This window comes from Bos mutus, unplaced genomic scaffold (genome assembly GCF_027580195.1).
Source record: "Bos mutus isolate GX-2022 unplaced genomic scaffold, NWIPB_WYAK_1.1 CTG197, whole genome shotgun sequence".
In the NCBI taxonomy this organism is placed as follows: Eukaryota; Metazoa; Chordata; class Mammalia; order Artiodactyla; family Bovidae; genus Bos; species Bos mutus.
Window position 1 is genome coordinate 77321 of NW_027219421.1, and position 14328 is coordinate 91648.

The window sequence follows — 14328 nt, forward strand, 5'->3', positions numbered from 1 at the left end:
TACAAGTCAGATCTACTGGCAACAAAGTGCCTCAATTTTTGTTTATCTGAAAAAGTATTTCTCTTTCACTTTTGAACAGTCATTTCACAAGCTACAGGGTCCTAGGTTGGTAATTTTTTTTCTCTCTGCACTTAAAAGTTTTCACTCTACTCTCTCCTTGTTTTCATGGCTTCTGAGGAGAGCTGAATGTATTCTTATCTTTGTTTCTCTATAGCCCAAGTGTTTTAACTTAATTTGAAAGTAATATACCTTGTTGTGGGGGGATATTATTGTTTTTACTTTTGACATTAATTCTGTTTGGTGTTCTCTGAGCTCCCTGGGCCTTGGTTTGATGTTTGGCATTAATTGGATAAAATTCTCAGTCATTTTTCCATATTTTTGTTCCTTTCTTCTCTGTTTGAAATTCTTATTTTGCAGATGTGGCACTTCTGTATTTGTTTTTCAGTCCTTGGATATTCTGCTTTTAACAGTCTCTGTTTTCTTCAGTCTCTGTTTTCTTTGCTTTTTGGTGTTTGTGGATTCTATTGATATATCCTTTGAAAAAAGTGAAAGCCGCTCAGTCGTGTCCAACACTTTGTGACCCCATGGATTATACAGTCCATGGAATTATCCAGGGCAGAATACTGGAGTGGGTAGCTATTCCCTTCTCCAGGGGATCTTCACAACCCAGAGATTGAACCTAGGTCTCCCGCATTGCAGGCGGATTCTTTACCAGCTGAATCACAAGGGAAGCCCAAGAATAATGGAGTGGGTAGCCTATCCCTTCTCCAGGGGATCTTCCCATCCCAGGAATCCAACCAGAGGCTCCTGCATTACAGGCGGATTCTTTACCAACTGAGCTATCAGTATATATCCTCTACCTTAGCAATTTCTCCCTCAGCTATGTCCAAGTCTATTAATAAGCCCATCAGAGGCATTCTTCATTTCTGATATGATGCTTTTTTGTCTCTACCATTTCTTTTTGGTTTTCTTAGAATCTCTATCTTTCTGCTTACATCACCCAGCTATTTTTGCATGCTGTCTACTTTATCCTTTAGAGCCCTTGATATCTTAATAACAGTTGCTTTTAAATTCCTAGTCTGATAATTCCAAAATCACTGTCATATCTGATTCTGATGAAATGCTCTGTCCCTTCAAAAAAAAAAATTTTTTTTTTTTTTTTCCTTTTGGTGTGTCTTGTAACTTTTTCTTGAGATTCAGACACTGATGTCCTGGGTTGAAGATACTGCTATAACAGGGCTTTAGTAATGAGGTGAGGTGTGAGAGTGGGTAGTTCCCGTGATTAGGTCTCAGTCCCTCGGTGAGACTCTGCACTGTGAACTCCACAAGTGTTTCTCATTTTTTTCTCCCCCAATCCCTTCCCTTTTGTGGGAAAGAATGGCTAGAGACAGCTGGAGTTGAGCACTTCCCTCAGGTCAGTTAGACCCAGTTAATACCCCAGCAGGTTAGACTTTGGTTAACTAGTTTTCCCAGAGGACAGGCCTTCTTAAGAGGACTGAGTTTTTCCTTCTACAGTATTCCAAATTGGCTACTGCCGGGAGCCATGGGAGTTGCCACCCATGACAAAGGTCATGCGGAGAGGCCTGATATGCAAAGGCGAGTCAGGACTTGAGGGCCTCCCGCCCTGGACCTGCCTGAGCATCTACCCCAAAACCAGAATCTGTCTGTTTTACTATTTTACGACTTTCACCAACTCCTCTGACATTAACGGGGGGCTATCCCTGACCACCTTTCTCTGAAGGAAATCAACTTAAAGCTCTAGTTAATGAGCCTCCTGGGCATAATAGGAGTGTTTAAATCCAAACAGCTCAGACTGCTCTCTAACTTGCCTGACAGGTTTACCCAGACTCCTACAGCTATGCATACAATTGTTTACAGTCTCCCAACCTCGAGAGGCACTGGAAGCTTAAGATATTCAAATAGTATAGAGCCTCTCGGAGAGTTAGAAGTTGTTAGAACTAGTAGATTTCATTGTTGAGCCAATGCTTGCTGCCAAGTTTCCACATCCCCTGTATTGTATCCTTGGAAGTGTATTAATTAATATAGTTGGTACACAGAAAAAATAAGTAGTGGCCTTGGTGCTAACAACTTTAGACCCTTAAGGTAATAAATCCTTTCCTTGTTGTAAACCCACTGCACCTCTGCCCTATAGGAATGCAACTTTATCTAACACCTTCAGAAGATGGCACCAAATTTTAAAATAATTACTCTTAGAGAAAATAAGTCTTATGGTTGACAAACTTTTATCAGAGTCATAAAATGTTAACAGGCCTTCTGGCCAGAAGATGATGTAAATCACCTAAACCATTTGTATACATAAGTTTGCAGAAAAGAAAGCCTGGTCTCGATAAGGATCAAAGACTGCTGACTTTGCATGATTTCACACCCCCTATTATCCTCTAATGGAGAAGGCACTGGCGCCCCACTCCAGTACTCTTGCCTGGAAAATCCCATGGATGGAGGAGATTGGTAGGCTGTAGTCCATGGGGTCGCTAAGAGTCGGATGCGACTGAGCGACTTCCCTTTCACTTTTCACTTTCATGCATTGGAGAAGGAAACGGCAACCCACTGCAGTGTTCTTGCCTGGAGAATCCCAGGGATGGGGGAGCCTGGTGGGCTTCTGTCTATGGGGTCGCACAGAGTCGGACATGACTGAAGTGACTTAGCAGCAGCATTATCCTCTATGCACAACTTAAGGTATATAAGCTCCCTTTGAAAATAAAGCTATGGGCCTTGCTTAAAGCTTGGTCTCCCCATGTCGTTCTTTCTCTTTCCTTTTCCTTTTCAGGCTGATCCCCTGAAGTGCAGGGGCTCTCTGCATTCACTTTCCTGCCTGGGCTTCTAAGACCCACTTGAGAAGGTGCCTAAGGTGGGGCACCTTCAGCAATTCGAAAGGGCGCCTGCAGCCTACGTGAACAGAGCAAGTCCCGTGCTGGGGCTTTATTGGCTTTCTGCATAAACCAAGGAATATCAGCCTCTTTTCATTCCTCTATTTTCTTAAATGCAAAATTCTTTCCTTATTTCTATCCTTTTCACCAACATCGTCATCCTGAGGGAATCCCTGGATCTTACTGGGGCTGGACCCTGGTAGGCTACTTTCCCTCCCCCAGTAGGAAGGCTGAGGGGATTTTTCCTTGGTATTTACTATAGGATACTGAGGAAGCTCCTGGAGGTAAATCTCACAAAATTGTGAGTCCTCCTATGACTCGGTCCTCCAGAGATTTTTAATTCTCAAATTGTTCACACTGAGCCTCCAGCAATTCGTTAGTTATAGTTCTGGTTTTTTTCCCAAAGAACAAGTTCCTCTGGTGTTTTTCACTCTGAGTCTCTGTTCCAGGAAACCTCGATTTCCTCTATCCATCTGGGAGCCTTCCCAGTCCCCGGCGTGGTAGTTTGTCTAGTGCCGTCCCTTCTCTTACAGATGCAAGAGGAGGTTTCTTTCTTTATTTTTTTTTTTTTTTAAATCTACACTTACCCATTATCTTATCCAATATGATGGATTTTTCTTGTTCCTTTTTTTCTTTTTTTTTAAACCTTCAGATTTGCACAAGACTGAGTCCTTGGTTTTCAGGTTTTGGTTCAGATTTCTCTGAGCAGCTTTCCTGATTACTCAGTTTATATCAGGGCTTGCTGGACATCTTCAACCACTATCACCTTCCATTTATTTTCTTCATAGTCCTCATCAAACCTGATATTATCTTTTTCATTTACTTGTTTACTGTCTATCTCCCACTACTTGAATGTAAACACTGTGAGAAGATACACTTTACATGCCTTGTTTACCATTGATTCTCAGCATTTTGAAGGGTGTTTGATGTATGGTAGGTGCTCAAAAGCACTGTCTAAAAAGGATTCATGATTTATTTAATCATTTTGCTATAGCTGAACTTAAAAAGAAGTTCAGGTCAATTCAGTCACTCAGCCATGTCTGACTCTTTGCAGCCCCATGGACTGCAGCACACCAGGCTTCCCTGTCCATCACCAACTCCCAGAGTTTACTTAAACTCATGTCCATTGAGTTGGTGATGCCATCCAACCATCTCATCCTCTGTCATCCCCTTCTCCTCCTGCCTTCAATCTTTCACAGCATCAGAGTCTTATTGAAGTTTTAGCTTCAGCATCAGTCCTTCCAATGAATATTCAGGACTGATTTCCTTTAGGATGCACTGTTTCGATCTCCTTGCAGTACAAGGGACTCTCAAAAGTCTTCTTCAACACCACAGTTCAAAAGCATCAATTCTTCAGTGCTCAGCTTTCTTTATAGTCCAACTCTCACATCCATACATGGCTATTGGAAAAACTATAACTTTACTAGACGGACCTTTGTCAGCAAAGTAATGTCTCTTCTTTTTAATATGCTGTCTAGGTTGGTCATAACTTTCCTTTCAAGGAGTAAGCGTCTTTTAATTTCATGGCTGCAGTCACCATCTGCAGTGATTTTGGAGCCCAAGAAAATAAAGTCTCTCACTGTTTCCATTATTTCCCCATCTATTTGCCATGAAGTGATGGGACCAGATGCCATGATATTCATTTTTTGAATGTTGAGTTTTAGGCCAGCTTTTCACTCTCCTTTCACTTTCATCAAGAAGCTTTTCAGTTCCTTTTCACTTTCTGCCATAAGGGTGGTGTCATGGATATTTCTGAGGTTATGGATGTTTCTCCCAGCAATCTTGATTCCAGCTGGTGCTTCATCCAGCCTGTCATTTCACTATTTTACATTTCTGCCAGCAATATATGAAGATTCCAATTTCTCAACATTCTCTCTGTCACGTGTTTTAGTATAGCTATAGTAATGAACCATTTTAGATCAGTAAGTATAAACAAAGGTCTTAATGACATCTCCCCCATGTTTGTAAGCTCTGTACCTGGCCTAGTGGTCAAGCTCCTAGAAACACATTCAATAAATATCTGTTCAATGAATGAAATAAAGGAAAAAACAGATTTTTATTTTTATGTTGTCTTAGGTTTTAGATTTTACAAAGAGCATTCATAAATTCTGAGGCTTAAAATTATATTGCAGGAAATAGAAAGAGTGGGGATTTCCCATTTGTAGATCTGAAAACAGGTCAGAAAGTTTAGGTAATAAGAACAGCATCTAAATCTCTGGTCCTCTGGCTCCAGATCCAGTCTTCTCTGTACAGTTCAACACTGGTTTTCAATATCTTTTCTAAATACCACATTAATTTATGTCCAGAAAAGGATACAGCAGAAGCTGAAGGGACTGAGTGCATCTGGCAGTTTGGAGATGGCACAGCTGAAGTGACTTAGCAGCAGCAGCAGCAGCAGCAGATGGCTGATTATGGTCCTGAGATAGTTGTAGGGACTGGAGAGAACAGTCTGGGGAAGCCTGACAGGAAGGTCACAAGACTTCCAACATCAGCAACCAATTCTTTCATTTTTGAAGTAGAACTCGCAGCTGAGTGTGTACAGTTGTGGAAAATGTAGGGAATGTAAAAGAGAACTGTAAATCAGGTGAGGTCTAGTAACACATTTGGATTGCATTATCTGAGAGAGAGCTAACACCAGAAAGGTAGGTAATTGAAAAATTACAATTTTCAGCTCTAATCATTTTCTTTTTTTGCAACAGAAAATTTCAAACATGCATGAAATATCAAGAAAATAGCGTAATAAACTCTCATCATGCTCATCAATAGAAAATTGTCAACACCTTCTTATATGTTTGACTCATAAAAAATGTTTGAATATATTAAGTGTTCCCTTAAAATTGATTTCCCCTCCAGCATTAAGGTATAATTGACAATTAAATGTTATGTATATTTAGATGTTCAACCTGATGACTTGATATACATATATATTGTGAAATATTCATCACAACCAAGGCAATCATCACATCCATCACTTTACACTTTTCCTATTTTCCTTTTTTTTTCTTGTTTATGTTGGGAACACCAAGATCTACTCTCTTAGCAAATTAAAAGTACACAATACAATATTATCACATTACTATACACCAGTTTTCCAGAACTTACTCATCTTGCATAACTGAAGCTAAAAGACATCATTAATAACACCATTTCAGCCAAGGTACATGGGAAATTATCAAAGAATAATATGGTGATCTTTTTGTAAGCACATAAATTTTGATCTTTCTTCATTCAGGGTAGATGGGGAAGAGAAACTGTTGAGGTGGTAACTAAATACTTATGAGTAGGAGCCCAAGGTATTGTTCATTCAGTCCTGCAGTCATTCATTCATTCACAGTCCTGCAGTCATTCATTCATTCACACAGCATATTCTAAGCACTTTTCACATACACTGTCCATCCACAAGTGAGATAACCATGCTGAATCCCAGCTTGGGTCCAAGACCTTGAACAAGTGCTGTCCTTGAGCCTCATCTTTCTTATCTGTTCAGTAGGGATAATACCTTATTGGACAGGGCATCCTTAGAGTTGAAAGTGAGGTAAGGCCCCCAGAAATGTGCATATGTATTTTGTGACCTATGCCACAGTTTTTGTCTAGGCCCTGAGCACAGGATGAAAGCGATCAGGAGGCAGTCTCTCTCCCCCCAAATTCCCCTTTACCAATCTAAGAGGGCAGCAAAAAGCTCACAGAGGTGGGCTGTTCATGCCTTCTGCCAGCTTTCTCCAGGCCTTCCCTGCAACCCATGGGGAGCTTTGGAGCAGCAGTGGAGGGCAGAGCCTGAACCTCCCCTCTTTCTGGGTGAGTGCCTGGGCTCAAGATAGAAATTTCAGCGGAGTTTGCAGCCAGGTGGGATCATCCGAGCTGGTTTGTTCCTTCTGGGCAGTCCTCTACCCTCCTCCATCAAAGAGCTGGTGGCCTTGCCTCCCACTTGCACGCGGCTCCTGGAAGCTTTGGCTTGACTGCCTCTTCGTCCTGCAGCCCCACACAAGGCTCTACTTCAACCAGAGCTGTAACGGCAGCGCAGAGCCAGTGACCCGAGGCGACCGGAAGGTTGCTCAGTCGGGGAAGGCGGAGACTGGGCGGGCTGTGGGTGCTCCACCCCAATAAGCCTGTGGTTCTCAGGGTCCGCCCAGCAGACCCGGAAAGCGGCCTGGTCTCCAGCATCCCCGCGGTCGCGCCCCAGCGCAGCGGGAGCCTCAACGCGGCCAGACTAGAGCAGCGCTGCTCCACGCCTGCCCCGAGCCAGCACGATGCCCCTACTGTACCCGAAGGTGAAGCCCAGCCCGCTGCAGAAAGCAAACCTCTGCTCGCGCGTGTTCTTCTGGTGAGCGCCCCCCGCCCAGGGCTGTGATAGGCGGCAGTCACCGGGCCCTCCGCTGCCGCCCCTTTCAGAAACGAGGGTGGACCCTCCCAAAGCTGTCCTATTCCCCTCTGCACCCTGGCATGCGGGGCATGTCAGGGGCGGGGCCAGGCGGGAGCAGGGCTGGGGGGGAGGACCCGGTGACCTGGTGGCGGAAGTACAGGGTCTCCTTGCTTTGCTGCCGGCAGCCCCTCCAGAGCCAGTGGGAAAATGCACTGCACACCTACTACCACCCCCCCATCCCACCCCCCCCCGCCACACACACACTCTTACCTGCTTCTCCTGAAGGCTCAGGAATGGAGGAGCCTGCCAGACTACAGTCCATGGGGTTGCAAAAAGTTGGACAGTCCTGAGTGACTTCACTTACTTTCCCAATTGCCCTGTGTGATAGTGTGTTCCAGCTCCACTGGGTTCCCTCTGCCCCCATGTCTATGACCATGTATTTCTTTCCATCTCCCTTTCTCCCTGTGCAGCTCTCACTGTATGACCTCGTACCTAGTTGGGGCTAATTTCACGTGGGTAAAAAATGAAATGTTTTTTTATTTAATGAATGGGAACATTATTCTTGAACACATTTTGCTTTTGCCTGGGATACACAGCCAGGACTGAAGAATGTATTTTACCAGCCTCTTTCCTTACTGTGAATATCTCTGCTTCCACCTTTGAGAATCACCTTGGGGATGGGGTCTCTGAAGTCTGTGGGGTCTCATCTGCATCTCTAGCCTTCTGAGAAACAGTGCATGGTCTTGCCCAGGAGTTCTTTGGTCCTGAAACCACAGAAGAGTCCCTGAGCTGGGAGGAAACACACAGATGAAAAGTGGCTCAGAGAGGTGAAGCTCTTAACTGAAGTTTTCCATCTACTAGCTGGGAGCACTAACTAGGTGGACCTGAACCTTTGGGCTTTAATTACACTTGGATGATTACTAGAATTTTGGTTTCTGGACCCTAACCCATTTATCTTTCCTCCAAATTCTGGTATTTCTTTCTTTTATGAAACAAGCTGGGGATCTCCAGGAATTGGGAGCTCCCATGCTTGTTCTGATGGTGGTTTATATGGGTGGCCCTTAAGGAAAGAGGGGCTTAGAGAAAGAAATATTGGTGTAGTTACTGTAAATAATAATAAAGTAAGAAAAATTCTCCTTAACTTCAGGCAGGGCAAGGAACTCTCCAAAAACCTTCTGTTTGTGAATTTTCAAAGTGTATGTGCCTGGAAATGGGAAGTTGAGGACTTTTCATTGATTTGGGTAGGCACCCATTTCCAGTTTTCCTGCTGGAGGGAAAGGCACTATTACCTCTTATTTTATACCTGAAGGCACTGAAGCAGAGAGGTTGAGTAAGTTGCTTACTGTTAAACAGACATTAAGTAATGGAGCAGGATCCCAAGTCAAGCAGTCTGGCTCTGAAGACTATGTTCCTTGTATATATAACTAATGTCACCAAATTGGTCTCCTGGACTTGTGCTGGGCTCCTAGCCCAGGCTAATACCCCTTATCTTGGCTGAAGAGGTTGCTTTTCCACTCAGATTCCCACAGCCAGTAACTAAATCAACAATAAGACTGGAACAGCACAAGCTTTATTCAATGGCCAAAGAATGGAGATAGAGAACTTAGTTCACAAATCAACTTCTCAACCCAATTTGGATCAAGGTAAAAGGGAGGAAACTGTATCAAGAGATGGAGGAATATTCTTGACTTATCTGAGAACGGGGGTGTGATTTGGACCTGAAACTGAGGCAACACTCCTTTTTAGTCCTTGTGTGGGTTGTTGTCATGGCCATTATCAACTGTCATGGCACGAGTGAGTATGTCATTTAGCATACTAATATATTACAGTGAACACATAATGAGGCTCAGGGTCTGCAGGAGGTTAGGTCTTTCACCATTTTGGGCCTAACTAGTTCTAACCATTCTTATTTTTCTCTACAACTTCTTCCTCTTACATCTGAACCTGAGACTCAGATAAGAGCAGGTGGTTTCCATTGAGGGAGGGGCAGAGATAAAATTCTGGGACAAGAACCTTGTAAAAATTCCTCCCTCCCTTTTTACTGCTTGTTCCTCATTCTTGAGGGACTTTGAAAGGGTGAAGGTCAGTCTTCTGAAATTGTTTTCTGCTGTGCATGGATGTTATCATATGTTGGGTTTAGAAGAACAAAAGTTTTCCTGATTCAGCTAAGATAAATCTGATTATCACCTGGCTGAAGTTCCAGTTGTTCACACCCTTGGGTAAATACTATCTGCAGTTTAATTGCCTCAGTTCTCCAAGAGATGAAATGAATGAGGCAACTGAGGATACACAGACCAAAGAGCAAGAGATGGAGAATAACTATAAGGGGTCCTAAGAATGGCAGAAGCCCAGGGAAACTGGGATCACTGTTTTGATACTGTCTGAAATCTGTTCAGTCAGGCCCTTCTTGTTTTGAGTATTTAACCAGATGGCTTTCTCTCGCTCTTTAAATTTTTATTGGAATATAGTTGATTTACAATGTATTAGTTTCTGCTGTACAACAAAGTGAATCAGTTATACATTTATCCACTCTTTTTTAGATTTTTTTCCTATGTAGGCCATTACAGAGTATAGAATACTCTGTGCTATACAGTAGGTCCTTATTATCTATTTTATACACTGTAGTGTGTATATGTCAATCCCAGTGTCCCAAAATGTTCCTCCTCTCAACCCTTCAATTTTTTTTTTTTTTTACATCTGTGACTCTACTTCTATTTTGTAAAGAGTTCATTTGCAGCCTTTACTTACATTCCACGTATAAGTGATATCATATGATATTTGCTTTTCTCTACGTGGAAGCAGCCTTCTCGAATAGTCAGGTTACACTGTCTTCTAGTTGACCACTCACCTTAACATAGAAACAACAGGAAATAGTTTCAAGGGCATGAATTCCTTCTTGATCAGCCAGCAAGTAATCAGGGGCTATGCAGTGATCAAGTGTCATGTGGGCCAGAGACCCAGTGAAGAGTTCATCTTTCTAAAGTTGGAAACCAGGTTCTCTAGTTACCCAGGCCACTGCTCAAGTGACTTTTTTTTCTTTAAATAATTTTGGCTTTATAAATTGTTCCTCATGCTGGGCTTACCAAGGCTGCTACAAGGGTGACAACTCTTTCCATTACCAGTCTAGCTCCCTCCTGACTAAATAATGGCTCCATTTGGATGGGAGGTTCAGTGAGCATAGTTAAAATCTGAATGTAACCTGGATCGGGGTGCATACCTCCTATAGCCCAGTGTCCACTGGTAGAGTTTTTTTTTTTGAGACAATTTGTGGCCCAACCATGGGTGGTCCTTGCCACAGAGACCTTGAGGAAAACACATCCCTCAAGGGGGCACACTGTCTTTGGGTTTTCCTGAGTCATCTTTAGGCTAATGGTGGCACCCTTCCATCCAGATTACTGTCTCCATAGCCAGAACTCCCTCCCTCCCCAAGTTTGATTTGGTATGATCCTGTTCCCAGAGCACTTGGGTGTGGTCACTGTCTAGTTGGCCAGGCCTGTTAGTGGAGGGCTCATACTGGAAAGCTTGGTTGGGCCCCCAGAAAACAGGAATTTGATTAACACATACACATACATTTTGCTGGGGTGGGGTGGCAATAGGGATGACCTTGATGTCCCTGGGCAGAGGCCTGGGCATGAAGAAATTAAACTGTAGTTTGGTGATGTTGTCAGCTATTAGTGGAGTTTCCTGAAAGTGTAGGGGGCTATATTTATCCCCTAACTGAGGCTGAAGGTGGCAAACCCCACAGTCAATAAAATTCTAACCCTTAAGAAAGTTTTGTGTTACATTTTAAAACACATTAATCTTCCAGGAAGTGATAACAGGGAGGACTATAAGAAGAATCAGCCCATGCATTTTAGTTGGAAAGATGTTATTTATCTTTAGGATATCTTGTGAAAGTCAGGGTCAGAAAGAAGCTTTCCTGATGGGAGTCTGATGGGATTGTAAGGAGGTCAGGGTCCAGAGCCTGTTTGACTCAGGGTGTTTGTTTGTTTTTTTTTTAATTGTAAATTAATGATTTACAACAATGGTTCCCTGTAAAATTTCCTTTGTGTTATCAGCTGAACTCAAGAGATCTTGAGACCATAAGGGTGCAACTTATGTGAATATGACTGGAGATAGTGAGTCTGATGGGTTTTCCTGATAGCTCAGTGGTGAAGAATCTACTTGCCAATGCAGGAGACCCGGGTTTGATCCCTGGGTCAAGAAGATCCCTAGAAGAAGGAAATGGCAACACACTCCAATATTCTTGCCTGAGAAAACCCATGGACAGAGGAGATTGGCATACTGCAGTCCATGGGGTCACAGAGTTGGACATGACTCAGCAACTAAACAGCAACAACAAAATCCTTGAGTCTGATACAGTTCAGAAAATTTAAGTCCTTCGTAATATAAGTACATACTACAGCCTTAGCCACAATGGCCATTCAGCTCTATTCTGTGTGCCTGAGCCAGGGTAATTTTATTTTGACTTCTAAATGTATTTTTCTTAATAATTAAAGAAGATGTGCAATGTACAATAGACCACAAAGAGGGTATTCTAAGTTGTATTGTGTGTAAGCCAGAGTGACTTACTAACCCTTGTTTAAAATTGGTTACAAACGAAGATTAGAAGAAGATGACATGTACTCCGTGCTTCTGGAAGATCGCTCCCAGCACCTTGGAGAAGAACTACAAGGGTGAGCACAGGCAGCAGGGAGAAGGGGAGGAAGACTGAGAATTTCCACGTGTGGCTAAAGTTGTGTTGTGGGGAGCTTTGCCTTCCTCTGGGTTCTCCTGAGCCTCCTTCCCCTGACACGGCACACTTACCCCCCTCAGGCTGACCCTGGGCTTAACACACTTTGGAAGCTGGGGAGCCTATATTCTCTGTGCATTTGTGGAAGTGGAGAGAACCTGCAGCCAAGACCCTGGAGGCTGAACTCTGTCCCTCGAGGTGGGGTCCCTGGAGGAGGGTGTCTGCTCTCCTGAGCTGCTCATGACCCTGTGAATCCAGCAAAGGCTTGGCAGGAACTTGTTTCCTGAGACTGAGACTTTTCCCTCAAGGCCTGTTTTTCCGGTGCTTCAGGGTCTGCACTGCTCATCTTTCAGGCATCCAGTGAGCAATTAGCCAGCATTTATGGGGCATCCACAGAGTGCCCTGTAGTAAAGTCTTTTCCTCCAGTCTGCCACCTCCCTGTTTTGTCTGGTGGACACATTGTTCTTTACTGTACTTTGTTTCTCATCACAGGTACTGGGATCAAGAAGTTTTGAGAGCTGAGAAAGATGTGCGGGAACCTTCTTTAATGAAAGCAATCTTCAAGCATCACTGGAAATCCTATTTAGTTTTTGGAATTTTTATACTTCTTGAGGTAAAAGCTTTTATATACTGTGCATTGCTTTTTATTATATGCAGGTCAGTACTGAGATGGATGGGACCTGTGGGGAGAGAGGCCAGTATTGTAAGATTAGAGGATAAAATGTCTAGAAATCATGATGTAGCCAAGCAGTTGTGTTTATCTTTAGAATGGACAGATGCTTAAAGGACTGGACCTCCGGGGATTAACTATTTTGCTTTTAACAGGTTAAAACATAGTGTTGTGGAAGGAAAAGACATTTTATACCATATTAGGATATTGTTGATGCTCAGTAAATAACATAAATGCTGAAAGTGATCCTTTACCAAAAGAATATACTACAAACTCAAGAAATGTGGTTTGGAGGACGTAAACTTGGACCAGAGCCCGGATAACATAAGACTTATTATAGGTGCTCAGCAAGTAATTGTTAAGTTGCCCAATTCACATCTGATAAATGCTTTCCTAAGAAGGGATCATCATCTCTCCCCTTCCTGTGACACCGAACCCATGGCCCTGTATTTGGGCTGGAGCTACCAGAGCTCCCAAGAGTACACCCTTCCCTGGGCTGCCTCCTTCCCTGTAGGCTGGGTCACCCAGGCCAGAGCTCCCTGTGATGAGGAGCTCCAGCTTCATCATTGAATTGCAGAGACTCCATGCACCATCCATGCTGGTTTCTGTCCCTGGATGTGGGGTGGTTTCCTGCATGAAGGGGGATCCTGGTAGCCTGGCATTGGCAGAAGGTGTAGGAGGGGATGTGGAGTAGACAACCAGAGACAGAAAGCGGTGAGGTCAGTGACCTTCATGACCCTGAAGATCCTGGGTCAAGATCCCCCAGAGAGACAGTTCCAACCTGGGGACACAGTGCCATCAGCCCATCTATTCTGGCTGAGCCTACTCAAGGTCTGCTGCAGACCCACTTGGGTGGCTCGTGCTCTCAGTGGTCCCTTAGTGCTGCCATAGGGACATGGGTGGCCTGTGAGTGTGTGAGAGCAGAAGGGATGGAAGATGCAGGTGCTGTGAAAGGGGTGGAGAAGGTGGTGAGTTGTCATAAGTCCATTGTGTTGGGGATAAAGTGGGTGGGCCAGGTGGTTTAGAGTTGGGGGGTGTGGCTCTTGTTTAAAGGTTGTGTTGTACCAAAGGGCACTGTGGGTAGCAGGCAGCAGAGTAGGTGAAGTCTGCCCCACACAATTGGAGAGACCAGAGAATCTGTCAGCTCACAGGTGACTGAGTGGTCCTGGGAGATGGAGTCTTTGATGACAAAGGTGGGTTGACCATTGTGTCAGGACCTACAGTGTGCAGCTGTCCCAATGACTGTGTTTCTCTATAGTCACAATAAATCTCCATTTGAAATACATAAGTGGCAAGCTGGGGTGGCCTGTGTGTGTGTGTAGGATTTCCTGACCTCACACAGAACTTTCATGAATTCTGCTTATCCAGAAATCCTAGGGCCTTGGAGTGTGCCTATGCTTGCCAGGTACCTGGTTGGTTGAGTGGCCTCTGGGTTTAATGTTGGATCATATCCTGGAGCAGGTCTTTCTCTGCTGTCCCTGGTTCTCTAGTTTCTCTTTGAAACCAGATGCTGAAGAAGCTGAAGGCAGCTGGGTCTCAAAGTGCAGCCCATGTGGCTGGGTTTGAACTGAGCTACTGGTTTTTCTTGCTCTCCTGAGCTGTCAGCACCTTGGGTGGGATCACTAAGCCTCTGATGGATCCCATCCTAATATGAGTCCTGGGTCTTGGCTGTGGCAGC

At 44.0% G+C, this 14328-nt stretch overlaps 1 protein-coding gene across 1 annotated transcript in view; it reads left to right on the forward strand.

Annotated features, from left to right (window-relative positions):
* LOC102280321 (ATP-binding cassette sub-family C member 4) overlaps positions 1 to 14328 on the forward strand; it is a 219622-nt gene that overhangs the window by 76670 nt on the left and 128624 nt on the right. Inside the window, 1 exon segment of the mRNA XM_070366731.1 lies at positions 7008 to 7209. Within this exon segment, the coding sequence (XP_070222832.1) occupies positions 7008 to 7209 (202 nt within the window).